The sequence below is a fragment of the Muntiacus reevesi genome, chromosome 1 (assembly GCF_963930625.1).
Source record: "Muntiacus reevesi chromosome 1, mMunRee1.1, whole genome shotgun sequence".
Taxonomy (NCBI): Eukaryota; Metazoa; Chordata; class Mammalia; order Artiodactyla; family Cervidae; genus Muntiacus; species Muntiacus reevesi.
In genome coordinates this window covers 175570907-175598745 of record NC_089249.1, presented here as the reverse complement: position 1 = coordinate 175598745, position 27839 = coordinate 175570907, and the positions used below count along the sequence as shown (strand labels likewise).

The following is a 27839-nucleotide window of genomic DNA, read 5'->3' as shown; positions in this document are numbered from 1 at the left end:
ATTGGAAGGGTGCCCCCTCCTCCAGGCAGGGCACAGGGCTTGGGAAGCCGGATTTCCACTTATGCCTCAGTCAGCTGCCCTGTGAAGCTGTTGTGTGTCTTCAGGTGAGAGGCTGAGGGTCTCTGAGCTGTGGGATCCAGCTGGGCAGAAGGCCCAGGGCTGAGATGCCACCAGGAAGTCAGTGCATGTGGGACAGTCCCCACTCCCCGAACCCCAGTGGGAAAAGCGCCCAACCAAGGTGACGCTAGTAATGTTCAAAATTCTCCAAGCCAGGCTTCAGCAATACGTGAACAATGAACTTCCAGATGTTCAAGCTGGTTTTAGAAAAGGCAGAGAAGCCAGAAATCAAATGCCAACATCCACTGGATCATCGAAAAAGCAAGAGAGTTCCAGAAAAGCATCTATTTCTGCTTTTTGACTACGTCAAAGCCTTTGACTGTGTGGATCACCACAAACTGTGGAAAATTTCGAAAGAGATGGGAATACCAGATCATCTGACCTGCCTCTTGAGAAATCTGTAGGCAGGTCAGGAAACAACAGTTAGAACTGAACATGGAAAAACAGACTGGTTCCAAATAGGGAAAAGAGTATGTCAAGGCTGTATATTGTCACCCTGCTTATTTAACTTATATGCAGAGTACATCATGAGAAACGCTGGGCTGGAAGAAGCACAAGCTGGAATCAAGATTGCCGGGAGAAATATCAATAACCTCAGATATGCAGATGACACCACCCTTATGGCAGAAAGTGAAAAAGAACTAGAGAACCTCTTGATGAAAGTGAAATAGAGTGAAAAAGTTGGTTTAAAGCTCAACATTGAGAAAACTAAGATCATGGCATGTGGTCCCATCACTTCATGGCAGATAGATAGGGAAACAATGGAAACAGTGGCTGACTTTATTTTTTTTGGGGGGGGTCCAAAATCACTGCAGATGGTGACTGCAGCCATGAAATTAAAGGACACTTACTCCTTGGCAGAAAGGTTATGACCAACCTATACAGCATATTAAAAAGCAGACACACTACTTTGTCAACAAAGGTCTATCTAGTCAAGGCTGTGGTTTTTCCAGTGGTCATGTATGGATGTGAGAGTTGGACTATAAAGAAAGCCGAGCGCCGAAGAATTGATGCTTTTGAACTGTGGTGTTGGGGAAGACTCTTGAGAGTCCCTTGAACTACGAGGAGATTCAACTAGTCCTTCCTAAAGGAAATAAGTCCTGGGTGTTCATTGGAAGGACTGATGTTGAAGCTGAAACTCCAATATTTTGGTCACCTGATGCGAAGAGCTGACTCATTGGAAAAGACCCTGATATTGGGAAAGATTGAAGGCAGGAGGAGAAGGGGACGACAGAGGATGAAATGGTTGGATGGCATCACCAACTCAATGGACATGAGTTTTAGCAAGCTCCGGGAGTTGGTGATGGACAGGGAGGCCTGGCATGCTGTGGTCCAGGGGGTCGCGAAGAGTCGGACATGACTGAGCTGAACTGAACTGAAGGTGACTGCTATCAACTGAGGACATCACCGTTTTCCTGTGTTTCTGGAAGATGTCCAAAGAGTTTGGTGGACAGCCTGGAGCTTTGCCACCACTCCGGGCAGCTCTCGACCTAGCCCTGGTGTCCTGAGCTTGGCACTGGTCAGACCACACGGCGTCTGCTCGCTCTCCAGGCTCTGCAGACAGAGCACCCCCTCGTTAGCAGCCCCCAGGCTTCCTCAGCAGAGCCCAGCCTGTGAGACGCACCCACACGGAGGAGCAGGAAGGCGCAGAGGGGACAGGGGCTGCTGCGTGCTGGGCGGGGAGACTGGGCTCCAGGGACCCGGGGCTGCAGAGACGGAGGCGGGCAGGCAGCCGCCTGTCCAGACGCCCTGCTGCAGGCGGGGCTGGTCCGACACCCACAGTGGGGCCTGGGCTCCTGCTGGGAGCATGTGAGCACCAGGCCCTGGGGCAGGACAGGCCCAGTCTTGCCCCACTAGGTGATGGACACCCTGTAACTGAGAGGGAGAACGAGGACTCGCCTAGGCCGGGGTGCATGGCCTGCGCACCCCAAAGCTGGCTGTGACCTCCGAGGGGACACGCCCCATCCCTGTGACAGCAAAACCCTCTGCTGTTCAGAGGACAGGACATGCTGAGGCCATTCACACGACGCCCAGACTCCGCCCTGCCTTGCAGAACAGGGAGCTGGGCAGGTAACCAAGCGAGTGGTCCCAGGGGGCAGTGAGGTGGCTGGCCCAGGGATCTGACTTGGGGTCTGCTTGCCTCCTCCGTGTAGACCGCTAACCCCCTTGGGGAGGGGCCTCCCCCACTGACCCTGTGCATGGGCTCCGCTCCGGGCAGGAAGGAGTCTGGGCCCCTCTGCCCAAGCTGGGAGGAGTCCATCTCTGGCTCCGAGAGCAGCCACCCTGGCACCCGACACCGGCTGGGTGCTGCCAGGCCGGGCTTCCCGTGGGCAGCAGGGCATGCTGCCTCCTCAAGATCGGGCCATGGCAGAACTCGGCTCTGGGGGTCTGCGGTGCGAGGAGGGAAACTCCAGTTTCCAAATGCCGGTGGTGTCTTCTGAGGGCCGGGCAGGTGGGGCGTGAGTAACCCAGAGTCTTGGGACACCGGGAGCGGTGCCCACTGGTGGCTAGGCCAGTGGGACCCCTCTTCCCACTGCCACCCTGGGATCTCCCGGGACCACTGCGTGGACAGGCAGGTCCAGCGGGGTGAAGTCCCTGGCTGGCCGTACCCAGCCTGCCGGGGCCCAGGACCCTGCCCTCGCCAGGACATGGGTGAACATGTCTGTCTGAGCCCAGGATTAAGCAGGACTGCCAGGGCGCTATATTTGGACTCTAACAGCCCCCGGGAAGCCGGGCTGGCAGCCGGTGGGACGGGATTTCCCCTCCAGGCCCTGCGGCCCCGCCCCCGGGTCTGGGCAGGGCCCTGGTCCCCCTCGCCCCTGCTCTAGTGGCCCTTTGTCTCCCTGATGCCGCTGGATTCTCCCGGGACCGAGAGTTTCCCAAAGCCTTGACGGACTACCCTCCTCTCCTTGGCAGGGGCCCCCCGGCATGAGCTCAGCCCCAACCACATGTCCCGTCAGCTGCCTGTGTCCATGCGGCCCCTCCTGGCTGGTCCATCTTGTCCGGAGCTCAGGGCAACACCGAGGGTGGGGGCAGGGCCGCAGAACATTCTGCACCAGGGGACAGTGACCAGCAGTGGGCTTTGAGGACTGAGGCTCTGTGCTTTCGCCTTTAAAGTGGGTACAGTGGCCCCAGGCTCCCAGTAAGGGGGCGTGACTCCCCCACCCTGCCTAGTAGGAGGCAGTCATGAGCCTAAGAGGCCCCCACTGAGATGTCCACCCCACCCCACCAAGGCACCTGGCCGCCCTGACACCCTGGCCTGGTGATACTCTATCTACCACCCCAGAAACATGTGCCCATGCAGGAGGACAAGCTCCCAGTCATCTGCAGGGGCTTCTCCCTGGCCCCAAATCACCCTGGGACACAAGCCTGGTCCATGAGCACCCGGAGGATGGATGCACAGGGATACAGGTGTCACAGGGAACCCGCAGACCCACCTGGCTTCCAGGAGAGGGGTCTCAAACCTCCCCCACCTGCTCTGGGACCTGTCAGCTCATGTCCCCAGCGGTCTTGTCTGTCAGGGTCTGAGGACGTGTGTCTTGAGAGCTGCCTCCAGGCAGCCCTGATGCAGCCACTACGGCTCCAGGCCCATGTCCTGCCTGTCCTGCACCTCTGCTGTCTCCTTCTGGTCCCCTGGTTCTAGCAAGCCACGAACCTCTGAGCCAGAGAAAAGGAGCTCCTATTTAAAGACAAAGCAAAATCTCTTCTGCTTTCTCTGAAAACATGATGAAAAGCCAGAGACAATGGGAAAAAAGCAGCTTCGTGAACCTCATGTTCATGAACTATATGAACAAGGCTGCTCATCATAGACTTATTATCCTGTCAGGCTGTCACTCAAGTGCAAAGGCAGCAAAAAGCTCCTTGGAAATTTTTAAATTCTGAGAATGTACTAATCACATGGCTTATTTCTAGGATCTACTTCAAAGAGTTGCCTGAAGTTAAAACACGTAAAAAGGAATGATGATGTTAAAAATAGTAAGACATGTTTGAATTAACAGCCTGTCTGCAAAGATTAAGTAACCAAGAGCCCTATCAGATTAATAGCTATTGCTGATAAAAGAACCTGTGACCTGTGACGTCGCTCAGTCATGTCTGACTCTTTGCGACCCCATGGACTGTAGCCTGTCAGGCTCCTCAGCCCATGGAATTTTCCAGGCAAGAGTACTGGAGTGGGTTGCCATTTCCTTCTCCAGGGGTCTTCACAACCCAGGGATCGAACCCGGGTCTCCTGCACTCCAGGCAGACGCTTTACCGCTGAGCCACCAGGGAAGCCCAATAAAAGAACAGAGAGTACAAAATAAAACCAAAATAGAAAGCAGAAAGAAAGAAATAGGTTTTAGAACATTCTTTACCATCTGAGCCACCAGAGAAGCCCTTTAGAACATTAGCTGAAATCAATAAAGAGAGGCAGAGAGGAAGAGGTAGGTATATAAAAATATAGATACATGGATAGAAGGATACCTAGATAGGGAGATAGGTAGAATTAGACAGATAGATAAAGATAGGCACACAGAGGTAGACAGGTAGATGCAATGATAGATAAGTAAATAGATGGATGGATGAATGGATAGAAAGAGATAGATGGACAGATAGATAGATATGGAGGGAACCAAAACACCAGAGTTTTGAATGTAGAGTCCCAAAGAATAGCAGGGAGAGATAAGAAAGTCTTTCTCAGTGATCAATGCAAAGAAATAGAGGAAAACAATAGGATGGGAAAGACTAGAGATCTCTTCAAGAGAATGAGAGCTACCAAGGGAGCATTTCATGCAAAGATGGGTACAATAAAGGACAGAAATGGTATGGACCTAACAGAAGCAGAAGGTATTAAGAAAAGGTGGCAAGAATACACAGAAGAACTGTACAAAAAAGATCTTCACAACCCAGATAATCATACAGAGCCAGACATCTGGGAATGTGAAGTCAAGTGGGCCTTAGGAAGCATCACCACAAACAAAGCTAGTGGAGGTGATGGAATTCCTCAATAGCAGTTGAGCTATTTCAAACCCTAAATGATGATGCTGTGAGAGTGCTACACTCAGCAAATTTTGAAAACTCAGCAGTGGCCACAGGACTGGAAAAGATCAGTTTTCATTCCAATTCCAAAGAAAGGTAATGCCAAAGAATGCTCAAGCTACTGCACAATTGCACTCATCTCACACGCTAGCAAAGTCATGCTCAAAATTCTCCAAACCCGGCTTCAACAATATGTGAACCATGGAATTCCAGATGTTCAAGCTGGTTTTAGAAAAGGCAGAGGAACCAGAGAATAAATTGTCAACATCCATTGGATCATCGAAAAAGCAAGAGAGTTTCAGAAAAACATCTACCTGCTTTATTGACTATGCCAAAGCCTTAGACTGTGTGGATCACAACAAACTGTGGAACATTCTTAAAGAGGTGGGAATACCGTAACACCTGACTGCCTCCTGAGAAATCTGTATGCAGGTCAGGAAACAACAGTTAGAACTGGACATGGAACAACAGACTGGTTCCAAATTGGGAAAGGAGTACGTCAAGGATGTATATTGTCACCCTGCTTATTTAACTTATATGCAGAGTACATCATGAGAAACACTGGGCTGGATGAAGCACAAGCTGGAATCAAGATTGCCGGGAGAAATATCAATAACCTCAGATATGCAGATGACACCACCCTTATGGCAGAAAGTGAAGAAGAACTAAAGAGTCTCTTGATGAAAGTGAAAGAGGAGAGTGAGAAAGTTGGCTTAAAATGCAACATTAAAAAAACCAAGTTCATGACATCTGGTCCCATCACTTCATGGCAAATAGAGGGGGAAACAATGGAAACAGTGACAGAGTTTATTTTTTGGGGCTCCAAAATCACTGCAGATGGTGACTGCAGCCATGAAATTAAAAGATGCTTGCTCCTTGAAAGAAAAGTTATGACCAACTTAGACAGCATATTAAAAAGCAGAGACATTACTTTGCCAAAAAATGTCTGTCTAGTCAAAGCTATGGTTTTTCCAGGGGTCATGTATGGATATGAGAGTTGGACTAAAAAGAATGCTGAGCACTGAAGAATTAATGCTTTTGAACTGTGGTGTTGGAGAAGGCTCTTGAGAGTCCCTTGAACTGCAAGGAGATCCAACCAGTTCATCCTAAAGGAAATCAGTCCTGAATATTCATTGGAAGGACTGATGCTGAAGCTGAAGCTCCAGTACTTTGGCCACCTGATGCAAAGAACTGACTCACTGGAAAAGACCCTGATGTTGGGAAAGATTGATGGCAGGAGGATGAGATGGCTGGATGGAATCAACAACCTGAGGGACATGAGTTTGAGCAAGCTCCGGGAGCTGGTGAAGTACAGGGAAGCCTGATGTGCTGCAGTCCATGGGGTTGCAAAGAGTCAGACAGGACTGAACTGAACTGAATGAAAAACTGGGCCTTTTGGTTTCCCTTTGATGAATAAGGTGGCATCTAAATGAAGGAAAACAGGGGGAGAAAAACACAAAGATAAAACAAAACTTGGGACTTCCCTGGTGTCCAGTGGTTAAGAATCCACCTGCCAATGCAGGAGACATGGGTTAGATCCCTGGCCTGGGAAGATTCCATGTGCTGAGTAGTGACTAGGCCCATGTGTCATAAATTCTAAGCCCACGCTCTACAGCCTGAAAGCCACAACTACCAAGCCCAGATGCTGCAACTACTGAAGCCCAGGAGCCTAGGGTCTGTGCTCCACAACAAGAGAAGCCACTGCCAGGAGAAGCCCACATACTGCAACAAAGAGCGGCCCCTGTTCGCTGCAAGCAGAGAAAGCCTCTGCAAAGCAGCGAAGACCTAGTGCTGCCAAACAACAACACAGGACTCGGGTGTAGAGGACAGCAACATTTAAGGGAATACTACACACCGCTGTGGTTTAGTGAGAAGACTGGAGAATGTGGACCACATAAACACTGCTGAAATACAAACAGGAAACAAGGAACAGGAAACCTACCCACAGTGGAGGAAGAAACTGGAGAGAGAACTCCCCCAACCTATTCAGAGCTGAGTCCTCCAGTGGGAAGGACTCTTGCACACATCCTCTATCATCCCCTTCTCCTCCTGCCTTCAATCTTTCCCAGCATCAGGATCTTTTCCAGTGAGTCTGCTCTTCACATCAGGTGGCCAAAGTGTTGAAGCTTCAGCTTCAGTATCAGTCCTTCCAAAGAATATTTAGGATCTCCTTGCAGGAACAAATAATGCTCCAGGTACATCAATTATTTCCTACTCTTGACTCCAGTAGTCAGGTGAACACATATATTCCATTTGGCAAATAGGAGCCTAAGCCTTTGGGCTTCCCAAATGGTTCAGTGGTAAAGAATCCGCCTGCCCATGCAAGAGCTGCTAGGAGATGTGGGTTTGATTCCTGGGTTGGGAAGATCCCCTGGAGGAGGAAATGGTAACCCACTCCAGTATTCATGCCTGGAAAATCTCATGGACAGATCAGCCTGGTGGGTTACACAGTCCACGGGGTTGCAAAAGCATCAGATATGACTGAATGACTGAGCACACACACACACACACACAGCCTAATCCTAAAACCTGATTAAGGAAACTCACATAAAGGCAAATCAGGAACTGTCAGTCAAGAAAACGCTATTAGACTCACTTCACTTCGGAGGAAACAGAGGCCCAGAGAGTTTAAGTAGTGAAAGAATCAGCAGGTTTCATGCCCGATGGGTCCCATCTCGGCTCCATGCTCCCCCCACCCCAGCCCTATGCTTGTTTTTTGTACTAATCACTAAGAGGCAGCACCCAAATGGAACAGCTGGTCAACCCAACTCCACCTGCTGCCGATGCTCAGGACACCAGGGCCCACAGTGCCTCCCTGGGAAGGGCTCCTGCAAACAGGTGATGCTTCCTAAGTTGACGGATTGATACCAGTCATCTCAGAGTCTCAATATCGAATTTTTATGGAATTTGGCAAAATGGTTCTCCAGTTCTTTCAGGGAAACAGGTGGAAAAACATCAGACGGAACCCAGCCTAATGTGAAATATAATGAAAGTGAACACACTGGGATCAGATGAGCACTTCTAACTTGTAGAAAATATCATAAAGCCATGATAATCGAAGTGCTGGAATATGACCCCAAAACATAAGTAAAAATTACCTGAAACAGACTCAAATGTGTACAAGAATGTATTAAATGTATTAAACTAAGCATAACCAAACAATTGAGGGAGGAAATATCATTCAAAAAATAACGTTAGGATCACTGAGGTAGGAAAGACATAAATTTTCATTCACGTCTTAACGTAATGATCCACTGCATTGAGAAGATAAATGTTATTTCAAAACAGAACAACTAAATAGAAACAACTTACTATTGTGTCCACATGACTCAACTGAACCTGTGGAACAGACAGGACCTCGCCGAAATCAGAGCTCTGAGGAATGAGTCTGGGCACTTGTATTAACTGAATAATTAATTAAATAAAACATGGAAAATAAACATCACCAAGGGAAACATGAAGAGTAAGTATTTAGAACAAGATGACAAACAGCTAGTCTTTACTGTAGTCAAGAGTTTGTACAAGAAGATTAAAAATACCCCCAATGACTCAAGAGATAAACAGGGAAGGTTAAGGTCAGATAATTTGCATTTGAGGGGAAAAAAAAATTGCAAACAGCTATGGGAGAACAGCTCAGTCTTCTAACAGTCAAAGATAGGCAAATTGAAACTGAAGAGGAAATCTCATTTAAATCTGCAAAAATAAAGTCTTCCCAAACTCATACACAGGAACCTATGAGGAAATACATATTTTTGAATGTTGCTGGTAATGCAAATTAGTGAAATCCTTTAACAGGGCGATGGGGCCAAACCTATCAAGAACCATAGAATGTTCATGACACATGTTGTAGCAAGCCCACATGCAAGAATTCATAAAGAAATGAGTCGAAAAGAAGTAAATCTCTACGTACAAAGTTCTTATAGCGACATCATTTGCAATATCAAACCCCAGAAATGGCTCAACGTAAGTAGAAATGGAAACATCAGGATGTGTTAACTTGGCCTTCTTGCCATTGATATAGGCTGCCTGCCCCGCCCTGGCGGTGGGGTAAGCTCAGCTTCCCACCTACCGGAAAGGAGTGTGTTTTTAAGAAAGTGAGGTCTCGGACTTCCGTGGTGGCTAAGGCTCCTTGCTCCCAGTGCAGGGGTCCTGGGTTCGATCCCTGGTCAGGGAACTAGACCCCACACACCAGAAGTGAGTTCTCACGCAGCAATTAAATATCCCACATGCGGCAACTAAGACCCAGCACAGCCAAACAAATAAATGAAATACTTTTAAAAAGTCAAAAAAAAGAAAGTAGGGTCTCCATTTCTTTTCTTTTTAAATCTTATTTATTTATTTGGCTGCACTGAGGCTTCATTGAGGTATACGGGATCTTTAGTTGCAGCACGTGGGATCTAGTTCCGTGACCAGGGATCAAACCTGGGGCCCCTGCACTGAGAGCCCAGAGTCTTAGCCACTGGAACACCAGGGAAGGCCCAGGTATCCGTTTCTAAGACAAGGAGCCGGAGAAGAAGGATCTCAGACCTAAGGGCAGTCCCGAGTGTGTCCCACTGGGCATCTTGTACATAAGTGTCCAGGGCTTAAGTCCTGTAAGATACCTGGAGAGAAAGGTGACCTCGAAGTGACCTCAAAGGGGCTCCCAGAGCCCCTCCGCCAGTAGACCCGGCACGTGAATGACTGAGGGGTGGGCAGGTCCCTGGAGACCCTGTCCCTGGACTTGGCGGGGGCGCTGCAGGGGGCAGGGTGAGTGCTGGAGTGAGGTCAGCATTAAGAAGGGACATCTGCCACGACCCCCGCCTAGCCGCCCCTGCCCCCCAATGTACCCCATCACCCCGTCATAATCTCCCATCACCAGCCCGGCCCTGCCCCTCTTCCCGGCGTGCAAAGACCCCAGAGGCTATCCAGCGTGACAAGCCTGGCCCACCGCCCCAGACAGAGAAGTCCCATCTGCTCACAGCCTAGACGGTCCTGCGATTTCCGGGGCTGTGGGGAGGGGTGTCCAGGGTAGACAGGGAGGGAGGCGAGGAGCAGGGAGCCCCCAGCCCCAGATGAGTTCCATCTGCCTGCCCTTCCGCCCTGATGAGTTCCATCTGCCTGCCCTTCCGCCCCGGCCGGGGTACGCTGAGCGCTGTCTGCTTCTGACCTTCTGCGTTCTGACACGGCCTGACTCCATCCCCCAAGTGGGGAGATTGTGAAACTGGGCCTTCATCACTTGATGGAAAAAGACGTCAGAGCAGGCGGGGTGCCAGGGCCTGGCGGCCCGTTACCGCGCGTCTGGGGAGCATGTGTTTGTCCCCCCGCCCCAGGGGAGCCGTGGAGGTGGAGGGAAGCCGAGGACGAATCCTCCTCCCCGGTTCCCGCCCATGGTTGTTGGTCTCTTCCTGGGAGCTTTCTGCCTCTGACCCTCACCCCTCGGAGCCAGAAAGCCCCCTCCTGCCCTCTCCAGCACGCCCTGCACCCACCACTGGCCCCAGCCCCAGACCCGCCCCCCAGGTCAGCCCTGGCTGAGCTCCAGAGACAGAGCAGGGGGCTGGCAGGCCTCCTGAGACCCCCGCCCCCATGCCCGACAGGCCTGGCCTGGTGCTGTGGGATCTTGTGCCCAGGGTTTCGGGGTGCCCAGGGTCATGGGGTGCCTGGGACACATCTATGCCGAGAGCTCTACCCGGATGCCACCTGGATGGGGCTTCAAGAAGCTGCCTTTGGGGGGGGAAGAGTGCCCGCCTTCTTCTGCCCACCCAGCCCACCTGGGCACATGCTGGCCCCCGTGGCAGCAGAGCCCGACGCATCCTGGGGGGGCTCTGAGAGCCCGGGGTTCCCTCCCTGCTGCCCCCCAGGCAGCAGAGTCTCCTGCCCGTCCGCGTCACGCTCAGAAGGGCGATGGGGAGGTGACGTGAAGCTGGGGAGGCAGGGACTGGCTGGGAAGGCCCGTGGCCACGTGCTCACCCACCCTGCGCCCTGGTCCAGCCACCAGAAGGCCGTGTCGACGCCTGGCGCCCGCGGGCAGGAGCCCCAGCTGAGGCCGGGCCGGGGAGAGGGGGAGGCCTCCCCGAAGGACCCCAGAGGCCCCAGGGGGTCTGCCAGCTTTCTGCACCCCTGGGCTGGAGGCTGTGGGTGCTCTGGGACACCTGGAGGGTGCCCCCATCCAGGTGGGCAGAGGGTGGGGAAGCGGACCTCTGCGCCAGGTCCTCCCGACAAGGATGTGGCCCAGCACTCGTGGGCAGACCCTCAACAAACACTCACAGGTGCCCGGCCCTGCTCCGAGAGTGCCCGGCTATGGGGGGCACTCAGGTGGGCCGGCCTCCCCTCCAGGCGTCCTGCGGGGCGCTGGTGAGGGGCCTGCCCAGCACCCTGGGTGTGGGCCCCCCAAGGCCTGGGAGGGGTGGCCCAGCACTGCAGGAGCCCTGGGCGGGGGGGGGGCGCTGACAGCCGCTGCCCCAGAGAGACCTTGGTGTTGAAGGAAGATGCTGCTCTCGGGTCCTGTCCGAGCTGTTCCACCTGCTGCTGCTGAGCCGGGAAGCATCTCCTGAACTGACTCCTTCCAAGGGACACACGGGCAGGCCCGCGGTTCTGACAGTGTAAGGGGCACCGCAGCGGGCCTGGACAGACCCCGTGGCGGGCCAGTGACCCGCCGAAACCAGGTCTGCCTGGTAGAGTGCCCGGCTCTCTGTCCTCCCCGGGAACCCTCGTAACTGGGCCGAGGCTCAGGCCAGGCTGGAGGGCTTTCATGGGGCCCGCGTGGCAGGGAGGGGTCCCCAGGAGCAGGCCACAGAGACCCGGGCCCCTCGCACGCTGAAGATTCTGTGTGTTGAGGCAGACAAATGCGTGGGTGCGTGTGCGCTCAGTCGTGTCCAACTCTTTGCAGCCCCATGGACTGTAGCCCGCCAGGCTCCTCTGTCCATGGAATTTTCCAGGCAAGAATACTGGAGTGGGTTACCATTTCCTCCTCCAGGGGATCTTCCCGATCAAGGTATGAACCCACGTCTCCTGTGTCTCCTGCGTTGGTTGGTGCACTTTTTTTTTTTTTTTTTTTAATCTCTGAGCCCCCTGGAAAGCCCCTCCTGGGAGCCGGACACAAACCCAGAGGCTTCGGGGCAGAGACGTCAGGATGAAGCCGAAGTTCTGTCCCGTGATGACCACTCTCAGAAGGCAGTGCCCGCTGCCCTGGCCCACCTGTGACGCTCCCGCCCTGACACCTTCCCCAGCTCAGAGCCTGAAGCTGCGTGCAAAGTGGACGAGCAGGGCTGTCTCCTGGCCTCCTAAACCCACCCGACATTTCTCGGCTCGGGGAAAAAAATGATCACTGTCAACCAGCCCTCGGGACCTCCCTGGTGGTCCAGGGGTTAAGAATCTGCCTGCCAGTGCCGGGGGCCCGGGTTCAGTCCGTGGTCAGGGAGCCGGGTCCCGCGTGCTGCAACTTAAGGTCCTGCAGGCTGCAACGAAGACGCAGCGCAGCCAAGTAAACAAATATTAAAAAACAAATAAACAAAACCAGCCGTCTCCTAGCTGAGTCCTGCACAGATTCCTCCCTCCCTGACCAACAGCGCAGGAGGGTCTCTGACAAGAGCATCTGACAACACACTTTCCCATGTCCTCTGAAGCTTCCCCAATTAGATTACACCCCCAGTTAATGCTTCAAATCATGTTAGGTTCCCATTAGTGAACCAGGGCTGCAGTTTAATGAGCTGACCTCCGGGACGCGGTGGACTCGGCCTGGCGCACGGACAGGAGCCTGCTCTCCTGGGCCCAGCGGACCCACAAGGACCTGGTGCGGTGATGGGTCAGACCCCTGAGGAATCTGAGGCCCCCCAGGCATCCTCACACATGGAAGGACTGAGCGATGACCCCCAAGCCATTCTCAGGACAGAGGAGACAGAGGCCAAGTGGCCTTAAATACAGGAGATCATTCTTGATGATGCAGGGCGGAGCAGCAGGGGGGTCCCCTGCCTCACTCTCAGCAGAAAGGCCTTGAAAGCAAGTTAAGGAGCTCTGCCTCGGAGTTCCCCGGTGGTCAGTGGTTAAGAATTTGCCTGCCATTGTGGGGGACGTGGGTTTGATCCCTGCTCCCACATGCCATGGGGCAGCTAAGCCCGGGCACCACAACTACCGAGCCTGTGCTCTAGAGCCCACAAACCACAGCCGCTGAAATCCAAGTGGCCTAGAGCCCATGCGTTGCAGCGGGAGAAGCCACCACAATGAGAAGCCCGAGCCCGGCAACGAAGACCCAGCACAGCTATAAATAAAATAAAATAAAAATAAATTCCGCCTTGAGGCTGCAAGCGTCAGCTCTGTCCAAGACCTCCAGCCTCAGCCTGCCCCACAGGTTTCGGACTTTGCACACCCCACAATCAGAAGCCACTTCCTTGAAATAAATAGGGTTATATATAGCCTTGCCCTACACCAAGGTTAAAGGTGGATTCACCCATGTTCTTTCTCTTCTTGGACTTGCGTGGTTTCATTGGTTACGTCTCAATCCCTCATAGGAATATATGTGTATGTTTATGTTGGCCTCTGAACACCACTCTTTAATAAAAGGAACCAGGGCTCCCTGGAAAAATGGCTGATTCCAGGGCTGGGGCAGAAAACCCACAGAATGAGCCTGGAGAATCTCATGATGCCAGAAAGTCAGAGGATGAGGGGGGCAGCCCAAAGGACATCAAAGTGACTTTGAAGGTATTGTAATCGTCAAGTGAAAGTGTGAGTCGCTCAGTTGTGTCCGACTCTGTGACCCACGCACTATAGCCTGCCAGGCGCCTTGGCCATGGGATTCTCCAGGCAAGAATACTGGAGTGGGTTGCCGTGCCCTTCTCCAGGTAATCTTCCCAACCCAGGGATCGAACTCTGGTCTCCTGCGTTGCATGCAGGCTCTTCACTGTCTGAGCCACGGGGGAAGCACAAACCGCCAAAACTGGACAATTTAAGGAGCTTTGTGAGGGTGTTGGACCCGCCCAGATAACCATGTAATCCCTCATCCCAAGGTCACCTGGTTAGAAACCTTAGTCCATCTGTGATTTACCTCCCCCCTGCCATGTAATGTAGAGGAAAACAATAGAATGGGAAAGGCTAGAGATCTCTTCAAGAAAATTAGAGATACCAACGGAACATTTCATGCAAAGATGGACACAATAAAGGACAGAAATGGTAGGGCCCTAACAGAAGCAGAAAATATTATGAAGAGGTGGCAAGAATACACAGAAGAAAAAGATCTTCACGACCCAGATAATCACAATGGTGTGATCACTCACCTAGAGCCAGACATCCTGGAATGTGAAGTCAAGTGGGCCTTAGGAAGCACCACCATGAACAAAGCTACTGGAGCTGATGGAATTCCAGTTGAGCTATTTCAAATCCTGAAAGATGATGCTGTGAAAGTGCTGCACTCAATATGCCAGCAAATTTGGAAAACTCAGCAGTGGCCACAGGACTGGAAAAGGTCAGTTTTCATTCCAATCCCAAAGATAGCCAATGCCAGAGAATGCTCAAACTACTGCACAATTGCACTCATCTCACACGCTAGCAAAGTCATGCTCAAAATTCTCCAAGCCCGGCTTCAACAGTACATGAACCATGGAATTCCAGATGTTCAAGCTGGTTTTAGAAAAGGTAGAGGAACCAGAGAATAAATAGCCAGCATCCATTGGATCACCGAAAAAGCAAGAGAGTTTCAGAAAAACATCTACTTCTGCTTTATTGACTATACCAAAGCCTTAGACTGTGTGGCTCACAACAAACTGTGGAACATTCTTAAAGAGATAGGAGTATCAGAACACCTGACCTGCCTCCTGAGAAATCTGTATGCAGGTCAGGAAACAACAGTTAGAACCAGACATGGAAAAACCGACTGGTTCCAAATTGGGAAAGGAGTACGTCAAGGTTGTATGTTGTCACCCTGCTTATTTAACTTATATGCAGAGTACATCATGAGAAACACTGGGCTGGATGAAGCACAAGTTGGAATCAAGATTGCCAGGAGAAATATCAATAACCTCAGATATGGAGATGACGCCACCCTTATGGCAGAAAGTGAAGAAGAACTAAAGAGCCTCTTGATGAAAGTGAAAAAAGAGAGTGAAAAAGTTGGCTTAAAACTCAACATTCAAAAAACTAAGTTCACGACATCTGGTCCCATCACTTCATGGCAATAGATGGGGAAACAATGGAAACAGTGACAGACTTTAGTTTTTTGGGCACTGCAGATGGTGACTGCAGCCGTGAAATTAAAAGATGCTTACTCCTTGGAAGAAAAGTTATGACCAACCTGGATAGCATATTAAAAAGCAGAGACATTACTTTGCTGACAAAGATCTGTTTAGTCAAAGCTATGGTTTATCCAGTAGTCACATATGGATGTGAGAGTTGGACCATAAAGAAGGCGGAGCACAGAAGAACAGATGCTTTTGAACTGTGGTGTTAGAGAAGACTCTTGAGATTCCCTTGGACTGCAAGGCGATTCAACCAACCCATCCTAAAAGAAATCATTCCTGAATATTCATTGGAAGGACTGATGCTGAAGCTCCAATACTTTGGCTACCTGATGCGAAGAACTGACTCATTGGAAAAGACCCTGATGTTGGGAAAGATTGAAGGCAGGAGGAGAAGGGTTGACAGAGGATGAGATGGTTGGATGACATCACCTACTCGATGGACATGATTTTGAGCAAACTCTGGGAGCTGGTGATGGACAAGGAGGCCCGGTGTGCTGCAGTCCATGGGGTCACAAAGAATAATACACGACCGAGTGACTGAACTGAACACCATGCAATGTGTCATATTCCCAGGTCTCACGTTAGGGCACACACATCTCTAGGGGCCTTTATTCTGCCAACCAGCTCGCTAGCCCCAGCTGACTTGCTGAGAAGCTCTCACAACGGGGACTTCTGCGTCTTCCTCCTTCAATGGTCTTGATTTCCTTTTAAAATAAATAAATTTCCTAGCAACCTCACTCCCACCCCCCATGCCGATTTCCAGCTGAATCATGCCTGGATCAGCTGGGAGGATGGCAGACTCTGGGCCCGGTGATAATGACTTCTGTTTGCACTCTGACTACAGTCGGGAGCCATCCGCGGCGGCTTCATTTCTAGGAACCTGTCACCACTGCTTCGTTCAGAATGTCACCTGCCACTTGCGCTACCTCTTCTGCTAGGCCACTGGTTTGCAATCTGTCTACACAAGTTACTTGCACAGAGCTGGGTGGTGGTGGGGGGAGCGCAGATCCTCAGGGACCCCCTCGGCGTCTTCTCTGCATCTTAATAATGTGTGACCTTTCATTTAAACACAAATCCCTTAGAGAGGCGGGAGGCCCATTAGCCTGAAAAGCTGATTTTTAATAACCTGCCACCCCCTTTGATTTCTAACTCATGAGTGATTTCTCAGCTCAGAACTGGAGACCCTGAAGGCCGTGGAGGAGGAGGACGGGGAAAAGGCCCTGCTGGGGTGGCTGTCGCTGAGCCTCTGCTCAAACCCTGGAGGGACGTGCGGGCTTCACGTTAACTGCAGGAGGTTGAGGATCCCGCGCCCAGCTCCTGTGTGTCTGGGCCATGCTGTAAACTGAGCGGCAGACCTTGTACTGAAGACGTTGGAGCCTGGCCCGTAAACCCGCACACACACTGGGGACCCCGCGTGCCTGGCTGGGTCATCCACCCCGCTGCGATCTCGGTGTTTGGAGGATGTTTCTCTTTGCCTGTATTTGCCCACTGGAGCCCCCATGGTAGCAGAAACACAGCCTAGGAAAACTCAGCCTTGAATATCGACCACAGACAAGCTGATTGCTGATATGGCTGCCCTAGAAGATGAAGGAGCCAGGCCTGGGTGGGGGGAGACCCCAAAACCATTGAGTAGCGGGGGGGGGGGGGGCGCCAGGATGAACCCTGTAGGGCAGGAGGAAGGACGTCTCGGGAGAAGGACCGAGTCAGGAAGGAGAAGGGGCTCATGTCCAGCCGCCCTTGGTGAGGGGCGTGCAGCCACCCAGGGTTCTAGGAAGCTCCGAGCCTGAGCCCGCTGGGCAGGCAGGAGAACAGCTTTGGCTGGGCCTCGGGGATGGTGGGAGTCTGAGGGGACAGCCCTGCACTGGTGGGGGGAGGGCTCCTGTCACAGGGACCCGCCCCTGGGCATTGGACCTTGCTCCCACTACCAGCATCCCAGACTGGACCCAGCCCGACAGAGCCCTCTGCCGCCTGCCACCTCTGCCCTGCTACCCAGCTTGAGCCTGGTCATTGAGGTCACGACCCCCACCCTCCCCATCCACACCACCCTGGGGCAGCCCCTTCGCCCTCTCTCTGGCCCCAGCCTGTGGTGCGTCCACACGCTGGACTTCGGGGAAGAACGGCTTTTGGGGTTCGAAGGAGACCCTCTCACAGCACCCCCGCTGCCCCCCGGGACACACCAGACTCACCTGATGGTCTTGCCCCAGTCGCACCACAGCGTCCTCCCGACAGCCTCCATGTGCGCCTGGAACTGGAGCAGGCAGGACTCCCGGAGGAGAGCGCCGTAGTCAGCGTGCTGGCAGGCGGTGGCCACGCAGAGCTGGGTCACTGCAACGAGAGCCCCCGGACGGGTCATCCGCTCGGCTCGCCAGTCCAACCCGCCCATCCCTGTGGGGTCAGGGGCTGGCTCCATCCTCCACGGCCCACACCCGTCAGCACCGAGTGGCCCGTTCGACTCCGAGTTCCCCCGGATGCCCTGGGCGGGGGGCGCCACGATCCCGGGAGGGGGCGTCCAGGCTCCAGTGGATCATTGCATTATCAGTCGCTTTGGGGCCCAGCAAAGGCCCACCTGCTGATGCTGTGTCCGAGACCGCCGTCTCCCTGCTCCGGAGCAGGGACTGCACGTCCTCTGGTCCGGGGGACATGGACTGACATGCACACATCGTTTCGGCCTCACGCACCCCCGATCTGGTTCCTAAGCCTGCACTTCACAGACGTGGAAACTGTGGCAGCGAGAACAGCCTGCCGGGACTGGATGCAGGCTGATCATGCACGAGGCCCCTGCGCATCCGCCCGGGAGGGAGGGGAGGAATCAGCCTGCCCCAGGGAGGCTGGCGAGCAGCACAGGGTCTTGGAGACCCCGCCCCCCCTCCCACCAGCGTGTGCCGGCCCAGAGGACAGCTCGTGTCCTCTGGGTCTGGATGTTCATCGACTAGAAACCAAGCTGACAAGCTGTCGCCTGAGCTCTTCCTACCCTTCCACTCGTGAGGACTGGGGAGAGGAACAGGTGGACAGTGGTGATGGCTCCAGGTAACGAAGCCGATGGGCCATCCCAAACAAAGGCCAAGGGCAGACTGCCCCAGGGGCCAGGAGGGCGGCCGGGCAGAGGGCCCCTGGCAAGCAGGGGAGCAGACCCTGTCTCTGATCCCCCAGAGCCGGGGGGCATGTGGTGGCAGGGGCCCCACCCTCCTCTCCAGGGTCCACGTGAGCCCCCAAGTCCGCGTCGCCCGTCAGGGGCGGGAGACTAATGACTCCACCTATCTAAGTGACAGAGATCAGGCCGGACACATCTTGTCAGGGGCCCGAGCTAACAAAGTGACACTTCACAGCAATACAAGGACAACGCTGAGATTTGTTTGTTCAGTCGCTTAATCGTGTCTGACTCTGCGACCCCATGGACTGCCAGGGTCTGTGATTAACTCTGTGATTAATCACAAATAAAAAGCCAAACAACAGGCAGCCCACGGCACATGGAGCTAGAGGTGAAGCCGGAGGCAGGAGCTGTAAAAAGCCTCGGGCTTCACCTCGTGGCTCAGCTGGTAAAGAATCTGCCTGCAATGCGGGAGACCTGGGTTCAATTCCTGGGTTGGGATGATCCCTTGGAGAAGGGAAAGGCTACCCACTCCAGTATTCTGGCCTGGAGATTCCCACGGACTGTATAGTCCCTGGGGTCGCAAATAGTCAGACACGACTGAGCGACTTCTTCACTTCACTTCACCTGCCTGAGCGCCGAGGTCCCGGTCCTGCACCGGCCGCGTGGAGGGTGTCCCTCTGTCCCCCAGATCTGGACACGCAGGTTGGGCACCTGGAAGCCAGTCAAGCAGGGAGGACCCGGGTGGTTTTCAGCCAGAGAAACCAGGAGTAATGGGAGGTGGGTGGGGGAGATGAGAGGCTGGGAAGAGGAACCCCTCCTCCCCACCTCGGAGGAGCCCCAGGAGAGGACCTGCAGGCTGGGTGGCAGGCCGGCCCACCCTGGGTGCCCTGGGATGGGCCCCCCGCTGGGTCCACCCTGCGCAGCACTGTGCACCCGAGGACCAGCTGGGGGAAAGGGCTGCTCCCAACCCCGGCTCCATCCAGATGGCCCCCCGGCCCCAGGGAAAGCCCACCTGCGTGCACAGGTCACTCGCTCGGGAGGGCTGACACTGGCTCATGGAGGAGCTCCAGCCGCCTTCCGAAGGCCCCAGCCCGGTGCCCCGCCCCCTCAGCACTCTGCACATCCACCGGGGCTAGGCCCGCGGACTGCCTTTCACCCCACAAAGCCCAGACCCAGATGGGGCCCATTCTCCTCTGCAGCCTCCTCCCCGAGGTCCCCGCGCCCGTCTCTCCCTCCAGGCCTCATTTAGGGTGGGCAGGGGGATTTTCCTTTCCTTTGGCCACCCTCTGATGGCCCGTCGCCCTTCCAGGTAGCCAGCGGCTCTGCGCGTTATTATTTGTCCAATGAACAAGCCCGCGACACCCGCCTTTAGCAGAGCGCACTCTGCATGGGTTGCAGCGAGGCGCCTCAGAGCATCCCCAGGAGGTCAGGAAGGGCGCTGGGCTCCCCTTCTACGCTGGGAGGGCCAGGTTAGGGAGAAGGAAGACAAATGTGCATTTCCGTCAGGGCGCCGGGGGCAACCGAAAGCCAGGCGCAAATGTGGGCGCTGGAGGGGTCCCACAACGGTCCCCCACCATCGTTCCGGGCCTCAGAGGCCTCAGAGGTCACGTTCTAGCCCCCACTGTGGGTGCGAGGCCCGCTGTAGGGCCGGCCCTGTGGCCTTGCCGTGGCCCGGCTCTGGGCTGGCCCACGGTCAGCCTCTCTGGGAGCCACTGTCTGTGTCCCAAGGGTGGGCCCTCTGCTCCGGGGGGACAAAGTCTGCCCCTCACCACTACCCTTTCTTTCCTGCCTTGCAGGAGACCAGAGCTGGCTCTCCCGGCCTTCTGACAACTGGAATGAGGTTGGGCAAGCTGCTTGGGAATCTGGAAACCAGGTTCATTATTAAGCACAGGAGAAGGACGCTGGGTTTGTTTTTTTTCCAATAAAAAATGAGCCTGATAAAGTTTTTTTCATTGCAAAGAGAGACCACATCACAGCTTTAAAACTGAATACGCTGCCCAAAGTTTTAAAACCAGCTGTTTGAGACCAGATGGGTTCCATTCCTGGGTGACTGCGAGGTTAATCCTTCACAGTGCATGTCTTAAGAGACCAAGGGTGAGGCTGCCAGGCAGACAGCAGCAAGTCGAGGCAGGATTTGCCCTCGCATCTGCATCCATCAGCTCAGGGGGGGTTGGTTGGGGCTGGAGGGGCTCAGAGAAAGCACGGAGAATGCCCCTGGCCCCCACAGGGAGATCGCCATGGCAACAGGCCTGGGGCCAGAAAGACAGGGTGGCCGGCACCCCAAGGGGGCACTTGGGGCTTGGGGGCTTTCTAACGAGCGACAAGGGCCTAGGGGAGGGCCCGCCAGGTCTCTCTTCTCGCCCGTGCCCTTGGCCTGCGGCTGCACGCCTGCAGGACCGACCTGTCTTGCTTCCATTCATTCCACGCCGCAGTTGCAGAGACAGAGCCGCAGACCCGCACAGGCCTCCCAGGGCTGGGGTCACAGGTCGGGGACGAGCTGTGGGAAGGGCCCCTCCCTTGTTGGAGTAGCCGGCCGGGGAGCTGAGCTCAGAGCCTCCCCTGCAGAGCCTGTGGGCCTCCGGGCCCCGGCCCACCGCCCCCACCACCCGGGCTGGGCCCCCGGGCCCCGTCACCTCTGGGCCAGTTTCTTTCTCTGTGAAATGAGACCCTCCTGCACCAAGCGGGCCCACAGGGCTCGTTTCCTCGTGTCCACAGGATCAGCCCCACAGGATCACCCTCCCTGCAGGTGTGCGGTGTGAGCGGCCCTTAGCGACTCACAGGGTGTGGAGCCCCGAAGGGGTGGTGGGAGGGGGCAGGAAGGGGAGGCGACAGCGGCACGCTTTGGAGGTGGTGGGTACACATGCTTACAGTCTTCAGTCCACGTGGGTGCATACACATCCCAGGACCTTCTAAGTCACACACTTGAAATGCATTGTTTATTCTATGCCAGTTACTCCACTGAATTGAAGAAGTGAAGTCGCTCAGTCATGTCCGACTCTTTGCAACCCCTTGAACTGTAGCCTACCAGGCTCCTCTGTCCAAGGAATTCTCCAGGCAAGAGTACTGGAGTGGGTTGCCATTCCCTTCTCCAGGGGGTCTTCCCGACCTAGGGATTGAACCTGGGTCTCCTGCATTGCAGGCAGACGCTTAACCGTCTGAGCCACGAGGGAAGTCACTCCTCAAATAAAATCAGTAAACCTGAGGTAAATCGAGAGCGGGCGATCCGAGTGCTGTGGTTACAGCTGATCATGCTGCCTTCTGCTCTTCCGTATTTTCTATGGGTTAGGGAATGGGGTTTCTAAAGCGCCGCCTCTATACTGCCTGGACCTTCTCCTAAGAGCTGCGGGAAAAGCCTTGCTCGGAGTGCTCCAGCTGAATCACCTTCTCTCCCAGCTGGGCCCAGCACACTGGGAACCACCCACTCCCAGGACTCCGCTGGTTACAGACACTTGGGAGCCAGATGCCCAGGAAGCTACCTGCCTGGCCAGTCGCTAAATGCCCCAGAGGATGACGTAAACAGCACTTGGTTTGAATATGTTACCTTTAGCCTTTCTCCGTCTACTCTGGAAAGAAAACAAGAACCCAAAAGACAAAATGAAAAAAAATATAAACTCTGTGTGACCAGTGAAAACTCCTACTCAACCCTCGAGGCCCGGTGAACCATCACCTCCTCCGCCCTGCCCGGCACAGGGCCCTATCTGACTGTGTATCATGCCATCTTCTAACTGCTACCAGGAACCCTTCAACAGCCAACCACGGAAGGGGAGGGGAATTCAGAGCCTGTGCCTCCTCCTTACTTAGCGCCCTGCCTCAGCAGATCAGCTGGGAGACTCCTCACTCCCGGCCAGGGACGGCTCTCTCAACGTTCCAGGTCTGTTCTGGCTTCTCGAAAGCCCCTTGCAGGCCTGGCACCATGTGACCCTACTGTTAGGTACCAGGGGGATGTCACCAGGAGGGAGTGCTTCCCTCATCTGCGCTTCTACCCAGCCCACAGCATCCTTCCGCACAGACAGACCCTGGAATCTGCTCGAGGCAGTAATGCCACCTGCAGAGGGGCCAACCTCTGTTACCTCACCACGCCTTTGCCTTTCAGGCCTCTTCCCCCAAAACATGAGGTTTGCTAATGTTGCTGTTCAGTCCCTCAGTCGTATCTGACTCTTTACAACCCCATGGACTGCAGCACGCCAGGCCTCCCTGTCCATCACCAACTCCTGGAGCTTACTCAGACTCATGTCCGTGAGTCGGTGATGCCATCCAACCATCTTATCCTCTGTCGTCCCCTTCTCCTCCCGCCTTCAATCTTTCTCAGCATCAGGGTCTTTTCCAATGAGTCAGTTCTTCACATCAGGTGGCCAAATTATGCTGAGTTTCAACTTCAGCATCAGTCCTTCCACTGAATATTCAGGACTGATCTCCCTTAGGATGGACTGGTTGGATCTCCTTGCAGTCCAAGGGACTCTCAAGAGTCTTCTCCAACACCACAGTTCAAAACCATCAATTCTTCACCGCTCGGGCTTTATGGTCCAGCTCTCAAATCTGCTATCTGATTCATGAACTGCTTTCGTTCCAGTTGACAGTGGGCTGGAGTGTGTGACTGTGAGGCAGGCCTTATCACCAGGTCATTTGCCAGGTAAACTGCTGTCTTTGATCCTCCCAGGTGAGGTCTGGCTTAGGAGAATCCTTGCTAGTGATCCTCTCGGCTGTGGGGGTGCAGAGCCCTGGCAGCACACACAGGTGGGGGCTGCCTAGGTGGGTGCAGGGGGCGGCCTATGGTCCCTGGTCCCACAGAAATCAACGGAGAACTCCACCCGGTGGGAGGGGGGTGGGAGCGCAGAGGAACATGAAGGAGACACTGGGAGGCCTAATGAGGAGGAAATGAGGGCGGGCTGGCTGTGATGAGACGCCTGGGTCCCCTGCTCCCCTGCCGAGACTTGGCCACGGACCCTGCTTCAGTGAAGCTGCTCAGCATCCGTGTTTCGAATGATCACTGAAGTGATGTCTTTCGATGTCAAAGAAAATACTAACATAAAACAATCTTAGGGAAACTTTTTTGTTTTTTCTCCATGGACAACAATACCGTCATTATGTCACCAAGAATAAGCTCTTGTTTAGCTTGGGAGCCTCCTCTCGCTGCTGTGTTGACATAACCCTCCTGGCCAAGAACAGACGCGTTCTCTAGAAACGTTACCCAGCCCAAGGTCATCCATCCTGGAGCGGGGAAGGGCTGGTGCTGGGACATCCCTGTGGGCGCTCCATGGGGGGGGGGCTGGGGGACAGGGCAGAGCCCCAGCAGCGTGCTGTGGTCTCCACGTGCCAGGGGGACGCTGCAGAGCAGGGGCAGGTGGGCGGGGGGCACACAGGGTCAGCGGGGGTTCTGCCCTTCCCCCGGCCCCGCCCCAGGCTCCCTGCCTCCTCCTCGGGTCTCCCCTGAGTCCCCAGCAGAACGAGAGGTTCTCGGGCAGGGATCTCGCAGCATCCCCCCCACCCCAGCGTGTGCCCGCCATGAGTCCACCACCCTGCAAGGCACGCATCCGACTCAGATGCGACGGGTCACGGGCTGGAAACGTTCACCTCTCGGGCCCACTCGGGAGAGGTCTGTCTGTGTGTCTGTCTTGGAGAGGTGCTCTGCCCGGCCCCCCTGGGGCCCCTGTGGCTCCCAGGATGGAACCTGGATGCACGGCCCCCACGTCCAGCTGAGAGGACAAAACAAGCAGGACGCATTGGGCCTGCGTCCCGGGTCCCTCCCCGAGACCGTCCCAGAGGCAGGCGGCCCTCGGGAAAGATGAGCTCCGGGCCTGAAGGCGGCCAAGCCCGAGGGGCTGCCCTGCTGACGCCTCAGCGTCTTCACTGGAATTTAGGTCACATGGGGCGGCGCCATTGCACACTCTGCCAGGCGCCATTTCTGAGGAGAAGCTGCGCGATTGCTTCATCCTGGGGGAAAGCAGGAGCAACCGACTTCCCCCAGCTAGCTGTTTGCCCTGAGTAAGGATTTCTCCTAAAACTCTCCCTTGACATGTGGTGACCGCTGCTTCCGACGCGGGCATAAACGTCTCTCAACAACCCTGGCCTGGCACTGACCATGTGCAGACCAATGGGCATGCACCTGTGGACGGAAGACGGATGCCCAGAAACGTCTCCCTGCCACTGCACACACAGCAAGGGTGAACAGACACTGCGGACTCCAGGATGAGAGCCGCCTCCGGGCTGAGCAGCATGGCAATCCGAAGCAGTCACGTGGACTGCATTTCCTGGGATGTCCTGCTCGGTCCCAAACAGCTTCCCTTGTATTTATACAAAGTCACATATTTCAATAAACACAGTGTTAGTCACCCAGCGTCTGACTCTCTGCGACCCCATGGACTGTAGCCCGCCAGGCTCCTCCTCTGTCCACGGGATTCTCCAGGCAAGGATAGTGGAGTAGGTAGCCATTCCCTCCTCCAGGGGATCTTCCTGACCCAGGGACAGGGCAGCCTTGCAAGAAGCACCCCCCCACCCAGACGCCGGGGGGGTTGCTGTTTCCCAGGACAGATGACAGAGGAGTCCATACAGGCCAACGTCGGCCAGCACTGTCGAGTCAAGGTGGGCGTGTAGAAACAGGAGCTTACAACGAAGTCATCATACAGACTCTGGCTCCTCTGGAAATGTCCTTCTTTTCTGACTGATGAAAAATAAGAAATTCCACCTTTCTATTCTGGGTAGCAAAATCTTCATCACCAAGGGACTCTAGCTCACACTACCCCTTGGGAAGAAAAACATGTGCTCTCCTAATTCTTCTGATTACTGCTGGGCTCCAATGACACTAATTAGCTGATAACCTCATAAAGCTGTGTTTCTTCTTCCATGATATAACATTAGCCAGACCTCCCAGAATGTTAGGGTTCCAGGACTTTGACCTTCCACCAGAACATGTATTATTTTCTTGGTAAACAAGGAAGGTCTTTAATATGTGATCATGATAAAGTGTTTTATTTATATAAGCTTTAGAGGGTGCAGCTTGTGGACGGTAGGAATGAGAATTTATTTATGCTTAGGAAACTGACTCAGCCCAGCTCTCTACCTTGCTGAAAGAGAAATGCTCATTTCTTAAGAAACTAAAACAGTACGTTCCAGGTCAAACCCACAGATCCTAATGCAAAAGAAGAGAATAATATTATAAGATTCTGCTTTTCATATAACTTCAGCAAAAACGCTTAAGTGGCAGGATCAGCTTTCAGAGGACATTCTGTTGAAGTAGATGCTAAGGGTTTTCGGCAGATACAGCACTCCTTGGTGAGGTGTGGGAACTGGAAGCCTGGAGTGGCAGCCTCCCGCCTCCCAGACAAGCCCCGAAGCCCTTGGCTGCCTCTTGAGCAGCTACGCAGTGTGGGGTCCCCCTTCCCCAAGGGCGGCATCACTGCTCAGCGGCCAAGACACAGCTACCAAGAAGAACCATGCGGGCCTACCTGGGCCACTGGATTCTTCCACTTTACATGACTGATTTGGTTTTTATTAAAAGGTAACTAAATACACGAAATGAATACAATAGTTGAGGCAGTTCAGGAAGGTTGCTTAGCATTTTATGAAAATATCGGGAAGAGGGAACTGAAGACGACAATTATTGCTAAATTTTGCTAAGTCAGGTGCAGGTTCCTGCCACCTTTGTATCTCAGAGCAGAAAGCCAGGCGCGTTCCGCCACCTCCCCAAGAGTCCATCTCTGGACTGCTAGTAGACATACACACACACACACACACACACACACACACACACACCCAAGTCAACGCACACCCACCCACACACAGAGTGGCAAGTCAACACACACACACACACACCCAAGTCAATGCACATCCACCCACACACAGAGTGGCAAGTCAACACACACACACACACACACACACACACACACACACACACACACACACACACACACACACACACACAGAGTGGCAAGTCAACACACACACACACACCCACAGAGTGGCAAGTCCACACACACACACACACACACCCCCCCAAGTCAACGCACACCCACCCACACACAGAGTGGCAAGTCAACACACACACACACCCCCCTGTGGAAATGCCCCGAAGAGAACTGCCAGCCTCACTTCTGCAAAGGAGGCTTATCTACAAATCAGCAACCGTTGGCTGTGAACGAGTCAGATTTTCAGTTTTAGCCAGCTTTCTAGGTAAATGGTGCGTGGTTCTGATTCTGGAACCTGAAACGGCCCGCAGCGGGGGGCCAAGGTGCACGAGGGCGGTCACGGTTTCCTCCGGAACCTGAGCGCCCGGCGGCGGCTGGGGAAGCGCCCGCGCCCCGCGCCCCCGCGACGCCGCCGAAGCCGCCCCTTCCCCGGAGGGAGGCGCCCTCCGCCCGCGGCCGCGTCCCGAGCCGGAGCCGGGACCCCAGCCTACTCACCCAGGAGCAGCCAGAGGCCGCGGCACGGGAGGCCGCGCAGGCCCGGGGCCATGGCCGCAGCCGAGCCGAGTCCTGCCGCCCGCCGCGCGCCCCGCTGAGCACTGAGCACGCCGGCCGGCGCACCGGGGCGGGGGCGGCAGCGGAGCGGCGGGAGGCGGCGGCCGCGGGGCCCGGCCCACTGCGGCCCGCGGCGGGGGGAGGGGGGCCCGCGCGGGGACGGGGCCCGCAGCGTGCGAGCCGGGCTGGCCAGCACCTGCCGGCCAGGGCGCGGGGGCAGGCGCTGCACCAGCGATGCAGCCCGGTCCACGGGGCGCGGGGGCTTGGCCCGAGAAGAAGCCGTGCGCAATGTCTCCAGGACCCTACCCAGGGGACCCCACGCTCCGGCGGCGGCCTCGGTCGAGGCAGGGATGCTCCTGAAGTGTTGGCCGAACAAACGGACAACTTGTTTAACTGGGGCGGCTCGTCTCGACAGGGCCTCTCGATGCCAACCCGGGCACCCTCTCTCCTTCGCTCTGTGGGTTACAACCGCTCTACCTCGGGGGTCTACTTTGCAGAATACCAAGGCCACCCTGGTCCGTCCGCCTCGCCCGAGGTGCAGGCACTGGGTTTTCTGAGAGGACAAAACCAGCCCTGGCGCTTGGAGACATTCAGAGTAACCAAAAAAAGGCACCCACAGGTCCAGCGAGGAGCTGGAATGGAGCTGGAATGACGGGAATGGGGAGGTGTGGGTGCAGGGGAGGAGGTGCCTGGCAGGCATGTGTAGGTCCTGGGCTAGCGGGAAGAGGGCTCCTGGGGGTACAGAAAGGTGGCCCTTGTGGACTTCTTGCCTGACATGGGGGTGTGAAAGGAGGCTGGGAGGGCGTTTCTGACTCTGAACTGGTAGGAAGAGAAGGGCTCCCTGGCCGGGGGGGGGGGGAACACATGAGAGCCCTAGGAATCCGGGGAAGTGCAGGTTACCCGCATGCTTCCTCCTGACCCAGGAGGCACAGCCGGGCCTAGCTGAGCTGACCTGGG

The 27839-nt window shown here is 54.9% G+C and overlaps 1 protein-coding gene across 2 annotated transcripts in view; it reads right to left on the bottom strand.

The window, feature by feature from the left end:
* The window catches only part of RAMP1 (receptor activity modifying protein 1), a 40609-nt gene extending 13649 nt beyond the window's left edge, over window positions 1-26960 (bottom strand). Inside the window, exons 1-2 of one of the 2 annotated variants that reach the window (XM_065930808.1) lie at window positions 26826-26960; window positions 17525-17663 (exon numbers count right to left, since the gene is read on the bottom strand). In XM_065930808.1, coding sequence (XP_065786880.1) covers window positions 17525-17663; window positions 26826-26877 — 191 coding nt within the window. In that variant the 5' untranslated portion in view covers window positions 26878-26960. Of the gene's footprint in view, window positions 1-10091; window positions 10301-17524; window positions 17664-26825 lie in introns of those variants that run through there. The other variant, XM_065930815.1, reaches the window with a different exon arrangement.
* Window positions 26961-27839: the final 879 nt, after the last annotated feature.